The following is a 16292-nucleotide window of genomic DNA, read 5'->3' as shown; positions in this document are numbered from 1 at the left end:
GCATTAAATTGATGAAACCATAATTTACCGTCTTATTTAACTCCATGGAATATTGTAGATTTTAAACTTTAAAAAGTTACCTCAAAATCCACAAGAAAGAAAATGACAACAAAATGCATCAGGGTAGGTGGAATACTATAACAACACGGATATTGTTATATTATTCCACCCACCTTAATGCTGAGCCTTTAGGGGTTGCCACACCATAGCCTTTGGAATCCAGATTTCCACCAACTTTCATCGTATCACACGGTTTTCTCTGCTCAATGTACTCATTCATGGTTGACTCCAGCAGGAAGGCGAACTTTCCCTTGGACTTCCGCACTCGGGCGACGCCATCTGCTGTTGTTTTGGTAAAGACAGATGGCTCTGCTGATTTCATGTAAGACCACATTTTCTCATAGACAGCAATTTTGGACCTCTGCAACAGAGATAAGAATTCTTAGAGATACCGTATATTAAAACTGAAAGAGGCCCCAGTGTAGTGGTTTTCAAACATTTTTTTATTGCAATCCATGGTAAGAAACACATGTTATACTGTATCCTAGTAGATAAAGACATACATTGTAAACATGGTTACAAAATAGATTTCTTAAAACCATCCTCATCCTCACTATGGGTCATATTCTCTGATATATTATTTTAAATAATTTTTTTATTTTTCAATAATAACTAACATACTATATTATATTTCAGGTGTAAAACATGGTGATTAGATATTTATATAAATTTCAAAGTGATTATCTAGATAAATCTAGTATACATCTGAAACCACACATAGTTGTTACAACAATATTGACTATATTCTTTATGCTATAGTTTACATCTCCATGACTGTTTTGTTACTACCAATTTGTACTTCTTTTTTAATCATTATTATTTATTTTTATTTTTACTTTTTATTAAGTTTATTAGGATAATATTGGTTAATACAATTATATAATTGTACATTACAATTTGACATCTGTATATTCTATTGTGTGTTTACCATCCAATGTCTAGTTTCCTTCAGCTACTATATATTTGATCCCCTTTACCCATTTCACCCTTCCCCTACTCCCCTATATTTGACTCCCTTTAACCGGTACATCCCCCCTCCTCACCCACCCCCTGTCCTCTGGTAACCACATCTATAGTCCATGTCTATGAGTCTCTGCTTGTTTATCTGTTCATTTGTTGCTTTTAGGTTTATATCCCACATATAAGTGATATCATGTGATTTTCAATATCTTCCATCTGGCTTATTAAGCTTAGCATGATTATCTCGAGGTCCATCTATGTTGTCACAAACGGCACTATTTCATCTCTTATAGCTGAGTAATATTCAATTGTATATACGTACCACTGTTTCTTTATTAAATCATCTATCCTAGGACAATTTGGTTGGTTCCATGTCCTAGCCACTGTGAATAATGTTGCTATGAACATCAGTGTGCAAATATCTTTTCGGATATGGGTTTTCAAGCCTTGGGGTAAATATCAAGTGGAGGGATTGCTGGACCATATGGTAGATCAATTCTTAGTTTTTTTGAGGAAAATCCATACTGTTTTCCATAGTGGCTATACCAATTTGCAGTCACACCAGCAGTGTATGAAGGTTCCTTTTTCTCTGCATCCTTTTGAATATTTGTTATTACTTGTCATGTTGATAACAGCTATTCTAATAGGTGTGAGGTGGTATCTCATTGTGGTTTTGTTATGCATTTCCCTACAAGCTAATGATGTCAAGCATCTTTACAAATATTTGTTGGCCATTTATATGTCCTCTAGGGAGAAGTGTCTGTTTAGGTCCTCTGCCCATGTTTTGATTGGATCATTTTTTGTTTGTTTGTTTTTATTGAGTTGTACGAGTTCTTTGTATATTTTGTATATTAGCCCTTATTGGAGGCAATGCTTGCAAATAAATATATTTTCCTATTTGGATGGTTGTCTCTTAACCTTGTTGACGATTTCTTTGCTGTGCAGAAGCTTTTTAGTTTGATGTAGTCCCATTTATTTATTTTAGCTTTTACTTCCCTTGCTTTTGAGGTCAGATTTATAAAATCCTCTTTAAGTCGAAGTCCTTCAGTTTAGTTCCTATGTTTTCTTCTATGGAATTTATTGTTTCAGTCTTAAATTCAGGTCCTTAGTCCATTTTGAGTAATCTTGGTGTATGGTGATAGACAAAAGTTTAGTTTCATTCTTTTGCAAGTGGCTTTCCAGTTTCCCAGCACTCTTTATTCAAGAGGCTTTCCATTCTCTTTGGCCTTTTTTGTTGAAAATTATTTGCCCATATATAAATATGGGTTTACTTCTGGACTCTTTTGATCTGTGTGTCTGTTTTGCTGCCAATATCATGCCATTTTGATTACTGTCACTTCGTAGTAAAATTTGAAGTCATGCAGAGTGATGCCTCCAGCCTTGTTCTTTTTTTCTCAGGATAGCTTTGACAATTCGGAGTCTTTTGCGATTCCATACAAATCTGAAGAATTTTTGTTCTATTTTTTGATGGGGATTGCATTAAAACTGTATAATGCTTTAGGTAATGTGGTCATTTTAACGAGGTTGATTCTTTCAATTCAAGAACACAGAATATCTTTTCATCTCTTTGTATCTTCTTCGATTTCTTTTAATAGGGTCTTGGAGTTTTCATTATATTGGTCCTTTTTCCTAGGTATTTTATTCTTTTTGCTGTAATTGCAAAAGGAATTATTTTTTCCACTTCTTTTCTGATGCTTCATTATTAGAGTATAGAATCGCTATTGGTTTTTGAACATTGGTTTTATATCCAGAGACTTTACTCTATTTGCTTATTGTTTCTAGTAGTGTTCTTGTGGAGTCTTTAGGGTTTTCTATATAGAGAATCATATCATCTGCAAATAGTGACAGTTTGACTTCTTCGTTTCCCATTTGGATGCCTTTTATATCTTTCTCTTGCCTGATTGCACTCACTAGGACCTCCAATGTTATATTGAATAAAAGTGGTGATAATGGACAGTCTTGCCTTGTTCCTGATCTTAGAGGGAAGGTTTTTAGTTTTTCACCATTCAGTATAATGTTGGCTGAGGGTTTGTCATATATGACCTTTATTATGTTAAGGTACTTTTCATCTATACTGATTTTGTTAAGCGTTTCGATCATACATGAATTCTGTATTTTGTCGAAGGCTTTTCCTTCATCTATTGATATGATCATATGATTCTTATTTTTTAATTTGTTTATGTGGTGTATCACATTAATTGATTTGCATATGTTGAACCATCTCTGTGCTCCTCGGATGAAGCCCACTTGATTGTGGTGTGTAATCTTTTTAATATGTTGCTGTATTTGGTTCGCTAGTATCTTATTTAGGAATTTTGCATCTGTGTTCATGAGAGATATTGGTCTGTAGTTTTCTTTTTTTGTGTAATTTTTATCAGGTTTGGGTAGCAGAGTAATATTGGTCTCATAAAATGAGTTGGGAAGTGTTGCCTCCTCTTCAGTTATTTGGAAGAGTTTGAGGAGAATAAGTATTAAATCTTCTTTGAATGTTTGGTAGAATTCACTGGTGAAGCCATCTTGTCCTGGACTTTTATTTTTTGGCAGGTTGTTAATGATTCATTCAATTTTCATACTGCTGATCAGTCTATTTAGATTTTTCATTTCTTCTTGATTCAGTCTAGGAAGGTTGTATTTCTGTAAGTACTTGTCCATTTCTTCTCGGTTATTAAATTTGGTGTTATATTCTTTTTTATAGTATTCTTGTATAATTCTTGTATAATTTGTATTTCTGTGGTGTCTATCGTAATTCTCTTTCATCTCTGGTTTTGTTTATTTGTGTTATTTCTCGTTTTCTTTAATCAGTCTAGCCAGAGGTTTGTCAATTTTATTAACCTTGTAAAGAACTAGCTCTTTGTTGCATTTATTTTTCTATTTTTTTGTTTTCAATTTCATTTATTTCTGCTTTAATTTTGATGATGTCTTTCCTTCTGCTAACTTTAGACTTCATTTGTTCTTTCTTTTCTAGCTTTTTAAGATGAAGCATTAGGTTGTTTATTTGGGCTCATTCTTGCCTTTGCAGATAGACCTGTAATAATATGAACTTTTCTCTTATGACCGCTTTTGTCATGTCCCAAAAGATTTAATATGTTGTATTATAATTATCATTCATTTCTATGTATTTCTTGATCTCTCTTTTTCATTTCCTCTCTGACTTAATTATTCTTCAGTAGCACGTTTTTTAATCTCCATGTATTTATGGCTCTTCCTGCTTTCTTTTTGAGTTGACCTCTAGTTTCAAAGCATTATGATCAGAGAATATGGTTGGTATGATTTCAACCCTCTTATATTTGTTGAGGCTATGTCTGTGTCCCAGCATGTGGTCGATTCTTGAGAATGTTCCATATGCACTAGAGAAGAATTTATAAGCAACCATTTCGGAATGGAAGGCTCTGTAAATGTCAGTTATGTCCATTTGATCTTATGCATTAATTACAGATGTTATTTCCATATTGATATTCTGTTTGGATGATCTGTCCACACCTGACAGTGGGGTATTTAGGTCCCCTACTACAATAGTGTTTTGGTCTGTTTCTCCCTTTAGTTCTGTTAATAATTGCTTTATATATTTTGGGGATCCCTGATTTGGAGCATAGATAATAATAAGTGTTACGTCTTCTTGGTGCATGATTCCTTTTCTCATCATGAAGTGTCCCTCAGTATTTCTTTACCTTTTTTATTTTGAAGTCTGTTTCATCTGATATTAGTACCACTGCTCCCACTTTTCTCTGATTGTGATTTGCTTAATATATCATTTTCCACCCATTCACTTTGAGTCTATATTTGTGTTTGGAGCTAAGATGTGCCTCCTGGAGGCTGCATATAGTTGGTTTTTGTTTTTTGATCCATTCTGCAATTTCGTGCCTTTTTATTAGTGAGTTCAGTCCATTTACATTTAGAATGATTATTGAAATATGAGGTCTTCTTGTAGCCATTTTATCTTTTGCTTTCTGGTAGCTCATTGTTTCCATCGTGTATGTTTTTTTTTTGTTGTTGTTGTTGGCTTTTGTGGATTTTTCCTCTGTCCTTCTTGTTTCATGCTATATATTTCAGTTCTGAATCTTTGTTGTGTGGTTACCTTTATGAATGTGAAAAGGATAGTTATATATATATATATGTATGTATATCATCCATTTTCTTCTCTGTGTGCCTTATATCCATTCCCCTTTGTGAATATGGATCTGGGAATCCTCCCCTTTCAATCATCGTTATCTCAATTTGTCCCTATGTATGCTGAATGTTCATTATTCTCTTGCTATAGCAATTCTCTTATTATTATTTAAGCTTATAATGCCCTCTTCTCAGTAAGGATTGCATTCCTCTGTTTTTACTTGCCAGATAGTAACTTTACTCCTAATTATGAACTTTTTTTCATCATTTTGTTTTAGGCGAACTTTCCCTTTTCAGTATTTCCTGTAGTGCAGGCCTTGTAGTGGAGAATTCCCTCAATTTTTATATAACTTTAAAGATTTTAATTTCTCCTTCATATCTGAAGGAGAGCTTTGCTGGATACATTATTCTAGACTGGTAGTTCCTTTCACTTAATAGTTTAAATATTTGATTCCATTCCTTTCTGGTTTGTAAGGTTTGCACTGAGAATTCCGACGATAATCTAATGGGTTTTCCTTGATAAGTTGCCATTTTCTTCTCCTGAGCTGCCCTGAGAATTTTGTCTTTGCCATTGATTTTTGATGATTTTAATATGATGCATCTTGGTGAAGGTGTTTTTGAGTTGATATAATTGTGTGTATTGTTGACTTCTTGAATTCCAAGCTCTAGGTCATTCCTTAGATTTGGATAATTATTGTCAACTATTTGTCTGAAAATGATTTCTAGTCCCTGCTCCTTTTCCTAGCCTTTGATAATGCCCATTATTCTTATGTTTCCTCTCCTGATGGTATCAGCTAGTTCTTGAATTTCTCTTTCATTCTTTTTCATTCTTCAGTTTCTCTCTTCTTCCTTCTGATTTATTTCTAGATTTCTGTCTTCGATATCACTGATCCTTTCCTCCATTTGGCCAACTCTATTTCCCAAGCTCGCTATTTCTCTTTTCAACTCCTGCAGTGTGTTTTTCATATTCAGAAATTCTATTTGGTTCCTTTTGAGGGTTTCAATCTTCTTGTTCTGCTCATGTAGTTTTTTCAATTCCTGAAATTGTTGCTGTGAGTTGTTTTGGATCTCATTGAGTTTTTACAGAAGTACTGTTCTGAATTCTTTGTCATTTAAGTTGCATATTTCTATGTCTGTAAGCTTATTTTCCAGAGATTTTCCTCCCTCTTTCTGAAAGGCCTTGTCACCTTTGTTGTTCATGGTGTTTAATGGACTATTTCTCCATCTAGGCATTAATGGAAATGCATTCTGTTTTTTTTTTTCAGAAAGAAGATTTATTATATAAAGGTCTCTCTTTAGTCTACTGCAAAGGAGGTGCTTTCCTTTTAGTTACCAGTAGTTAGCATCTAAGACTCTTGGATTGCTGCATTATATAAAGCCTTAAAAATGCCTATATATAGTGCCTGTATTTTCTTGTAGGTTTTTACTCACACTCGCTGCTCTCAGTTTCAGCCCCTGTCAGTGTTAACAACAATTTTGGTAGCTTTTGCTCAGATTCCCCTAGTGCTCCACAGTGATCGGTCTTGGAGGATATCGGGGGAGGGACCCTCTGGATTGGAAGCTGGAGGCTGAGCTCTGTCTTGGTTTTTTGCTCGTGGCCAGTAAAAATCAACTGCAGAGAGCTCACAGCTTTCCAAGGCAGGCCTGTTCAGGGAACTTGCCACTCCTTCTCCCCTCCTCCTCCTCCTTTTTGTAGCTCTGGTGGCTGCGAGAGGCAGCTTTTTTATTTTTGCTAGTCCATAGCCTGACACCTGGGATTCTGACCTGTGGTAGCTCTTATGTGCAGATCCCGCGTTCAGACGTGCTGGTATGCAGTTTGGGTGGTTTTTGTTGTTGTTGTTGAGTTTTAGATGTTCACTTTATTGTTATTTCAAGGGGAGATATCTGGGGACATCCCTAATTCCACCATGTTTCCAAAGATCTCTCCGATTTGTACTTCTTAATCCCTTCTCCTATTTGAGCATGCCCCCAACCCCCTCCCATCTGACAACCCTCTAAATGTTCTCTGTATCTATGAGTTTGTTTCTGTTGTGTTTTTTCATTTATTTTGTTCTTTAGATTCCATATGTAAGTGAAATCATATATCATTTGTCTTTCTCTGTCTGACTTACTCCACTTAGCACAATACCCTCTAGGTCTATCAATGTTGGTCTAGATTGCAAGATTTCACTTTTTTACGGCTTAGTAATATTCAATTGTATGAATATACTACATCTTATTTATCTATTCATCTAATAGTGGACACACAGGTTAACTCCATATCTTGGTTATTGTACATAATGCTTCAGTGAACATGTGAATGCACATGTTTCTTCAAAGTAGTTCTTTTTGTTTCTTTGGATAAATATCCAGAAGTAGGATTACTTAGTCTTTCTTTGTCTCTTTTTATATATTTTGTTACAAAGTCTGTTTTGTGTAGTATAAGTATTGCTATTCTAGCTTTTGTTGTTTGTTTGTTTCCATTTTCATGAAATATCTTTTTCCATTCCTTTACTTTCAGTCTTAGTGTGTCTTTTAATGTGAAGTGAGTCTCTTGTAGGCAGCAAGTGTAAGGGTCTTGTATTCTCATCCATTCAGCCACCCTATCTTTTGATTGGAATATTTAATCCATTTACATTTAAAGTAATTATCAATAGATATTATAGATACTTTATTCATATTTTTAATCTTTTTTAAAAAAAGTTTTCCTCCTTTTTCTTAAAGAAATCCCTCTAACACTTCTTATAATGTTGGCTTGGTGATGACGAACTCCTTAGCTTTTTCTTGTCTGGGAAGCTCTTTATCTGGCCTTTGATTCTAAATGATAGCTTTGTTGGGTAGAGTAATCTTGACTGTAGGTTCCTCCTTTTCATCACTTTTAATATTTTGTGACAATTTCTTCTAGTCTGAAAGATTAGAGAAAGCGGTTGACAGTCTTATGGGCGCTCCCTTGTAGGTAACTAACTGCTTTTCTCTTGCTGCTCTTAAATTTCTCTCTTTTTCATTAAACTTTGACATTTTACTTATAATGTGTTTTGGTGTGGGCCTCTTTGGGTTCATCTTGTCTGGGACTCTTTACGCTTCCCGGGGTTGTATATTTATTTACTTCACCAGGTTTCCATCATTATTTCTTCAAATATTTCTTCAAATATTTCTTAAAATCCCTTTCTCTTGCTCTTCTCCTTCCGGTACCCCTGTGATGCAAATTTGATATGCTTGATGTTGTTCCAGAGGCCCCTTAAACTAGCCTCATTTTTTTGGATTCTTTTTTGTTGATAATCTGCTTGGGTGTTTTCTGCTACCTTATCTTCTAAATCACTGATCCTATCCTCTGCTTTATCTAATCTACCATAATTTCTAAAGTATTCTTCATTTCAGTTATTGTATTCTTCATTTCTGACTGGCTATTTTATGTTTTATACCTCAATTTTCATGTTTTCTATCTCTTTGTTAAAGTTCTTACTGAGTTTATCTACTCTTCCCCTCAGTTCATTGAACATCCTTATAACCAGTGCTTTGAACTCTGCATCTGGTAGATTGATTGTTTTCATTTTGTTTAGTTCTTTTCCTGTTTAGTTCTTTCATTTGGGACTTGTTTCTTTTGGCTGCCTCCTTGTGTTTGTTTCTATGTATTAGGCAGTGCTTCTCAGTCTCCTGGTCTTACTTAGTAGAGCGGCCTTATGCAAAGATGCCTTTTGGGCCCAGTTGCACAGTCACTCTGGTCACCTGAGCAAGGCGCTCCAGATGTGTTCCTTGTATGTGTTGTGTGTGCCCTCCTGTTGTAGTTTCTGTCTGCATGTTATTGAGAGGGATTGACCTTTGAGCTTATTGGTTGTGAAGATTGGCCAGGGACTGCAGTGTAGAAGTTGTTGTGCAAGGGCTAAACCTACAGACCAGGATTCCTTTTAGCAGGGCTCTGGTGCGTGCCCTGTTTTCCCTTTGTGTCATCTTTGGATGTGGCCCTGGGAAGTGCTCTGACTCAGTTTGAAACCAGCCACTGTGCACACCAGTCCCTGGGGCCTACTGGAAGGGACCCCGCCACAAATAAAGTTCAGCAGAAACCTATGCCCTGCCCAGGGCTACCTGAAAAGAGTCACCAAACAATCCACAGATGGCTGCCAACTTGCTGGGCTTGGAGGTGCCTTGAGAGGCCAAGCCTGACTGCCACTAGTGCTGGGCTTTGTGCTGCTCAGAAAGTGGTATGGGGCACTATGAGGCCAAATATTGATTGGGATTTGTGAACCTTTGAAGGATTTTAGGAAAGTTCACAATATGAGCCAAGACAGGTCATTAATATGGAAAAGCCACTGGAGGCAGTTAGGTGGGCCCATGAGTTGGGTGGAGCCAGGTTTAGGGACCCTCCAAGCCAGGACAACCAATGTAAGCCAGGTTAATGGAGACTCAGACATGGTGGTTGCCTGCATCTGCATGTTGGGAAGGAGGAGGGCTCAATAAAGGTACAATGGCTTCTGCCAGCACTTCTGTCTGGGAGAAAGATGCCCTTCCAGTCCTTGTCCTGAAGCCAGATAATTCTGTTTTTCTCCGTATGTTCCTGACAACTTTAAAGCTGCTGCCCCAATGGTTGAGCCCAGAGTGAGTTAGTCTGTCATTGAGTAAGTCCATGCACTGGCCATTTAAGAGGAACAACCAATACTCCAGCAGCCCTCTGTCCCACTCAGGCACAATCTCCACTGCTTCTCACAACAAGAAGTTATGGGGATTTCTCTTCCCAGCACTGGAGCCCTGGATTGGGGAGCCTGGTGTGAGACTGGGACCCTTTTCTCCTACTGGGGGACTTTCACAGCTGAGATATCCTTCCTGATTTTTAATCAATACTTGTGGGTGTGGGACCATCCTGTTCCACATCTCCGCCCCTCTTACCAGTCTCAAGGTGGGCTCTTCTGTGTATTTCCAGTTGTAGTACTTTTGCTCAGCTAGACTTTAGGCAACTTACATTGATGGCTGTTCTGTAGTTTAGTTGTAATTTTGATGTGGTTGTGAGAGGAGGCAAGCACACTATTTACCTCTCTGATATTTTCTATTCTATTTTAATTCACTTTAAAATGCTGATCAGGAATTCTGGTCAAGATGGTGGAGTAAGTGGATGCTGTGCTTGCTTCCTACATTGACCATATTAAAATTTCATCCAAAATATAGAACAATCAACCTGGGGGACCATCCAAAAACTAGGTGAATAAAAGTTGTATAACTAAGGATATAGAGAAAAAAGACATAAGTCTGGTAGGAGGAGCAGAGAAGTAAAAGGTGCTGGTCCCACACCTATGTGTGATGGTCAAGAATTGGGAGGGATATCTCACTACAGAGGTCTCCACTGAGAAGCAAGGGGCTCCAGACCCACACTGGCTTCCCCATGTTGGAGCAACAGTAACAGGAAGAGCAGCCCTCACAACATATAGCTGTGAAAATTAGCTGTGATTGAACCTTTCTGGGAGAGACAGAAGGTGCCTGGAAAACACAGGTATCCTCTTAAAGGGCCCACGCACAGACTCTTTCACTTCCAGGCACTCACCCTGGGCTCTGGTAGAGGGACAGTGGCTGGGGAGGTGCCAGAGACATACAGGGAGAGTCTGAACTATGTGGCTTCAGGGCATTGGCTGGAGGGAAATTTACCCTTGTACTTGTGTTGAGCCCTTCCCACACACAGCCAAATGTAAACTCTCATTGGCTTGGTGAACTGCGACCACACCACTCTGGTGACTCTCAGGACAACACCCCACTCAGCTTGTGTATCACCAGAGGCTTTTCAATAGCTGGAATGCAACCATTGTTGGCCCGTGCCGTAGTTTTTCTTGGGAAATTCTCTGGGGTCTGTGAAGCCCCAGGAGGGTGGCGGCTGGCTTCGGTGTGCTGAGAATCTTTTTCAGAATGGCTCCAGGCTTGGCATTAGCACCAAATCTGAATATGCTGTTGTATACCACTCATCCTATGCTGGCGACTCCTCGAACCTTGCCCTACCCAATGCCCATACCACCTATAGCATGCAAGGCTCTTTCAATGTCTGAGACTTATGGACAGCTGGCAGATGGTGGTAGGCCTATGGGTTTCCTCAACCTTTTGCTGAGCTTCCTAAAGCCCAGTACTGGTGAGGGCTGGCCTTGATTTGCAGTGTGGCCTTTCCAATATAACTCATGGTCTAGCACAGACAGCGACCAACTTTGGATCATTTTGTAGGTCCTACCAGGTAGTTCTAGAAGAGTCATCAGCAGTGGCTGACCTTGGCCTGCACTGGAGCTCCTTTCAAGAGACCTTAGAACTAGCACATCCAGCAGCCTGCTTCAAACCATAGCAGAACACCACCCAATTAGCTTGATAAACAGCACCCACAAAGGGTGGTCTTGGTAGGTACCAGAGTCTGTTGGGGCACATCCTTCTCCATGGGTCAGTCCCCACACAGCCACTTGTATGCTGTGGTCATGACCAATCCTCATAGCCACTCAGCCTGAGGGTCAGTCCACTTACAGATGTGCCAACAGTAATCGAGGCTCAATTACAATAGGAAGACACACACAATCTAAATTAGCGACACCCTTGAAGTAGATGATACAGATAAGAAGGGAGACTGTGCCAATGGGCCACACAGGGCACCTACTACATAAGGCAATTCTGCCAAGACTGGGAGATATAGCAGATCTACCTAACATAAAGAACACAAACACAGAGAAGCAGCCAAAATGGGAAAAGAAAGAAACATGCCACATATGAAAGAATAGACCGAAGCTCCAGAAAAAGAACTAAATGAAATGGGGGCAAGCAGTCTACAGAAGCCAAGTTAAAAAAAAAACCTTATTATAAGGATGTTCAAGGAATTTAGTAAGGATTTCAACAAAGAGATAGCAAGACTGAAACCATAAAAGAGATAAAAACCATAAAAAAGTCAGAAATGAAGAATACAATAATTGGAATGAAGAATACACTAGAAAGAATCAAAAGCAGATTAGATGAAGAAGAGAATCAAATAAATGATTTAAAAGGCAAGGTAGAATAAAGCACCCAATCAGAACAATAAAAAGAAAAAAAACTAAAAAACGAGGATAGTTTAAGAGACCTTTGGGACAACATCAGGTGTACCAACATTCACATCATAGAGGTACCAGAAGAAGAAGAGAGAGCAAGGAATTAAAAACCTATTTCAAAAAAATAATGATGGAAAACTTTCCTAACCTGATGAAGGAAATAGACATACAAGTCCAAGAAGTGTAGAGTCTCAAACAGTATGAAGCCAAAGAGGCCCGAAGACAGACACAATGTAATTAAAATGTCAAAGGTTAAAGAAAAAAAGTGAATCTTAAAAAGCAGCAAGAGAAAGGTAGTTAGTTACCTATCAGGGAGCACCCATAAAACTGTCATTTGATTCAAAGTCAGAAACTTTGAAGGCCAGGTGTGATTAACATGAAATATTCAAAGTAATGAAAAGCAAGAACCTACAACCAAGACTACTTTACTCAGCAAGTCTATCATTTAAGATTGAAGGAGATATAAAGAGCTTCCCAGACAAGAAAAAGCAAACCAGTATTACAAAAAAATGTTACAGGGACTCTATAAAAAGAAGGGAGAAATAAGAACAAATGAACAAAAAAAGAAATAAATATAAATAATAAAATGGCAATAACTACATACCTATCAAAAATGTAAATGTCTCAATCAGAAGACATAGTAGAGGGAGGAAAATAGCATAGGTGATAGAGGCTCTGTTCATCTCTCTGGCGACCAAATCAAAGTTGTAACAGGAACAAGGAGCAAACAGCAGAAAAATCACCTGGGATCTAGATAAACAAGTCATACAACTAGGGAGAAATCTAAGAAATCACCCTTCAATGGCAGAAGGTAGGACAGGGCAAGGATGTGAGGCTGCCTGGTCCTGAGCAGCTGAGTGGGATGGAGGCGGTGGCAGAAGTAGCTGGCAGCTGCAGACACTTCTTAAAGGGGCCATGTTTGTGACCAGACTTTCACAATGTTGGACTTGCTTGCTCTGAGCATCAGTGCCCAGTCTGCTGCTTGGGGTGGGGTGGGGCACCAGGGACTTACAGGGGGACACCAAGTGTCAGAGTGAGGGCTGGAGGCCAGGCTACCTCCCGGGCAGAAGTGTTGGGGTATTTATTGTTCCTCTATTCAGCCCTCTCTTCTCCCACTCCGTGGACACAGCACCACCATAGCTGAGTTATCATCAGTCTGGATAACAGAGGTTACTCCACCCAGGGGATTCTCTGAAACTTTGCCTCTGTCAACTCATGGTCCTGCCCAGCATCTAGATTGCTTGCTGAATCTTAACAGGTGGTTCTAGAGGAACATGGGCTGGGGCTAAAATTGGTCTGTTGTTGACCCCTCTCAGGACTGTGCTTCTGGACGCCTACTACACAAAGCCATGCTATTAAAACCAGGACTTAGAAGCTTTGCTTAGTACATAGAAACAGACACAGAAAGGCATTCAAATGGGAAGACAAAGAAGCAGAAACCATATGAGAGAACAGAACAGAGATTGAGGAATAATGGAGTCAAGCGATTTAACAGATGCAGAGTTCAAAATACTAGTTATAAAGATGCTCAATGAACTTATGGAAAGTGTTGATGAATTCAGAACTTTAACAAAGAGGAAAAAAACATAAAATTGGAAATAGAAATTATAAAAGGGCACCAGTCAGAAATGAACACATTATATGAGATGAGAAGTATATTAAATGGAATAAACAGAGTGAATAAGAAGAGGATTAAATGACCTATACAGAGGATGGGAAAGCCAAGCATTCTCAATCATAATGACAAGAAAAAAGAAGCCAAGACTACAATAAAAATTTAAAGATCCTATGGGACACCATTAAATATAAAAACATCTGAGTCATAGAGGTACCTGACATTGAACAACTATTTGAAGAAATAATGATGGAAAACTTCCTTAACCTGGTGAAGGAAATAGCCGTACAACCCCAGGAAGCTCAGAGAGTCCCAAGAAAAAGAAATCCAAAGAGGCCCACACCAAGACACATCATAATTAAAGTGCCAAAGGTTAAATACAAAGAGAGAATCATAGAAGCAGCAAGAGAAAGGCAGAGAGCACCCATAAGCACCCATAAGACTGGCAGCTGATTTCTCAAAAGAAACTATGCAGGACAAAGGGCTTGGCACAAGATATTCAACGTGATGAAAACCCAGGATCTACAACCAAGAATACTTTATCCAGCAAAACTATCATTTAGAGTCGAGGGACAGATAAAGAGATTCCCAGACAAAATTAAACTAAAGGAATTTACCATCATCAAGCCAGTATTACAGAAAATGTTGAAGGGACTTCTTTAAGAAGAAAAAACATGTATCAAAATCATGAATAAAAAATAGTAATAGGGTGGCTCCATAGTGTATTGGTTAGCATGTCTGCTTTACATGCAGGAAGTCCTGGTTTTGCACCCTGGGTGGAGCCATGGACCATGCCCTGGGTGCACCTGGCCCCGGGTGCATACTGTGGGCATGGGTGGGGGAGACGTCCCACCTTCAGAGATTCAGTTCTTGAGTGGAAGTGGCAGCATCCATAGGTCGGGGGTGGGGGTTGGGAGAGGAATTAAAGAGTGGAAAAAAAACCAAAAACATTGTTTAAAAAATGGTAATAACCTCATATCTATCAATAAGTACCTCAAATAGAAAAGAATTAAGTGCTCCAACCAAAGGATAGGGTGGCTGAATGGATAAGAAAACGATTTCTACATACGCTGTCTACAAGTGACTCACTTCAGAGTAAAAGACACACGCAGAATAAAAAGAAAAAGATGGAAAAAGATATTACCTTTATGTCCCTAGAGGGTATTGTGCTAAATGAAGTAAGTTAGATAGAGAAAGACAAATATCGTATGATCTAATGTACATGAGGAATCTAAGAAACTAAATAAACAATAATGACAAAAACAGAAACAAACTCATAGATACATATAATATTTTGAGGGCAACCAGACGGAAGGGGGGTTGTGGGGTACGGTGAAAAAGAGCAAAGAAATTAAGAAATAAAAATTGATAGTTACAAAACAGACATGGAGATATAAAATATAGCATAAGGAAAATAGTCATCAATTTTGTAATAAATACGTAAGGGGGAAGAGGAATACTAGATTTAGTTGGATGATCACTTGAGCTCTAATCACTATGCTGTACAACTATAATTGAAAAAAACTCTTTGAATCAAACAATGTAAATATAAGCAAACAATTGTCTATTATATTTCAATAAAGCTGGGAATAAATTTTAAAAATTTTTAAAAATGAAGAATAAAAATCAGACTTTCACATCAATAGATGCAAAAATCAGTTGACAAAATCTAGAATCCATTAATGATAAACATTGTCAGCAAAGTGGGAATAAAGGGAACATATCTCAACATAATAAAGGCCATATATGACAAACCCACAACTAACATATTCAATGGTGAAAAGTTAAAAGCATTTCCTTACGACTAGGAAAAAATAAGGTTATCTACTTTCACCACTTTTTCAACATAGTATTGGAAGTTCTAGCCACAACAGACTAAAAAAAGAAATAAAAGGTATCCAAATTAGAAAGGAGGAAGTAAAACTGTCATTATTTGTGAATGACATGATACTATATACAGAGAACCTTAACAATTCCACCAAAAAATTATCAGACATAATAAATAAATTTAGTTAAGTGGCAAGATATACAATTTAAACTCGGAGATCAGTTGTATTTTTATACACCAGCAACAAACTACCAGAAAAAAATTAAGATAACAGTCCCATTTATAATTATATGAAAAAATAATAAAATACCTAGGAATCAATTTAACCAAAGAGGTAAAAGACTCGTACTCAGAATATTATTAGTCAGTGAGGAAAGAAATTGAAGAAGATATAAATAAATGGAAGCAGATATTGTGCTCACGGATAAGAATTAATATCGTTAAATTGTCCCATACTATCCAAATCAATCTATAGAATCACTGCAATCCTGTCAAAACACCAATGGCATTTTTCATAGAACTAGAACAAATAGTCTTAAAATTTATATGGAGCCACAAAAGACCCAGAATAGCCTCAGCAATCTTGGGAAAGAAAAACAAAGTTGGAGGTATAACACTGCCTGATATCAAACTATACCACAAGGTTATAGTGATCAAAACAGCATGGTACTGGCATAAAAACAGACAAATATATCAAAGGAATAGGATA

The 16292-nt window shown here is 37.7% G+C and overlaps 1 protein-coding gene across 9 annotated transcripts in view; it reads right to left on the bottom strand.

Moving 5' to 3' along the window:
• The window catches only part of GRIA3 (glutamate ionotropic receptor AMPA type subunit 3), a 346637-nt gene that overhangs the window by 24801 nt on the left and 305544 nt on the right, over positions 1-16292 (bottom strand). For all 9 annotated transcript variants that reach the window (XR_004952901.1, XR_004952902.1, XR_004952903.1 and 6 more), the window contains one exon: positions 174-421. Coding sequence is in view for 6 of the 9 variants with exons in the window: in XM_016136089.2 (XP_015991575.1) it covers positions 174-421 (248 nt within the window). In the remaining 3 variants the exon portion in view is untranslated. The remainder of the gene's footprint in view (positions 1-173; positions 422-16292) is intronic.

Source organism: Rousettus aegyptiacus, unplaced genomic scaffold, assembly GCF_014176215.1.
Source record: "Rousettus aegyptiacus isolate mRouAeg1 unplaced genomic scaffold, mRouAeg1.p scaffold_m13_p_9, whole genome shotgun sequence".
Lineage (NCBI taxonomy): Eukaryota > Metazoa > Chordata > Mammalia > Chiroptera > Pteropodidae > Rousettus > Rousettus aegyptiacus.
This window is presented reverse-complemented; position numbering and strand designations above follow the sequence as displayed.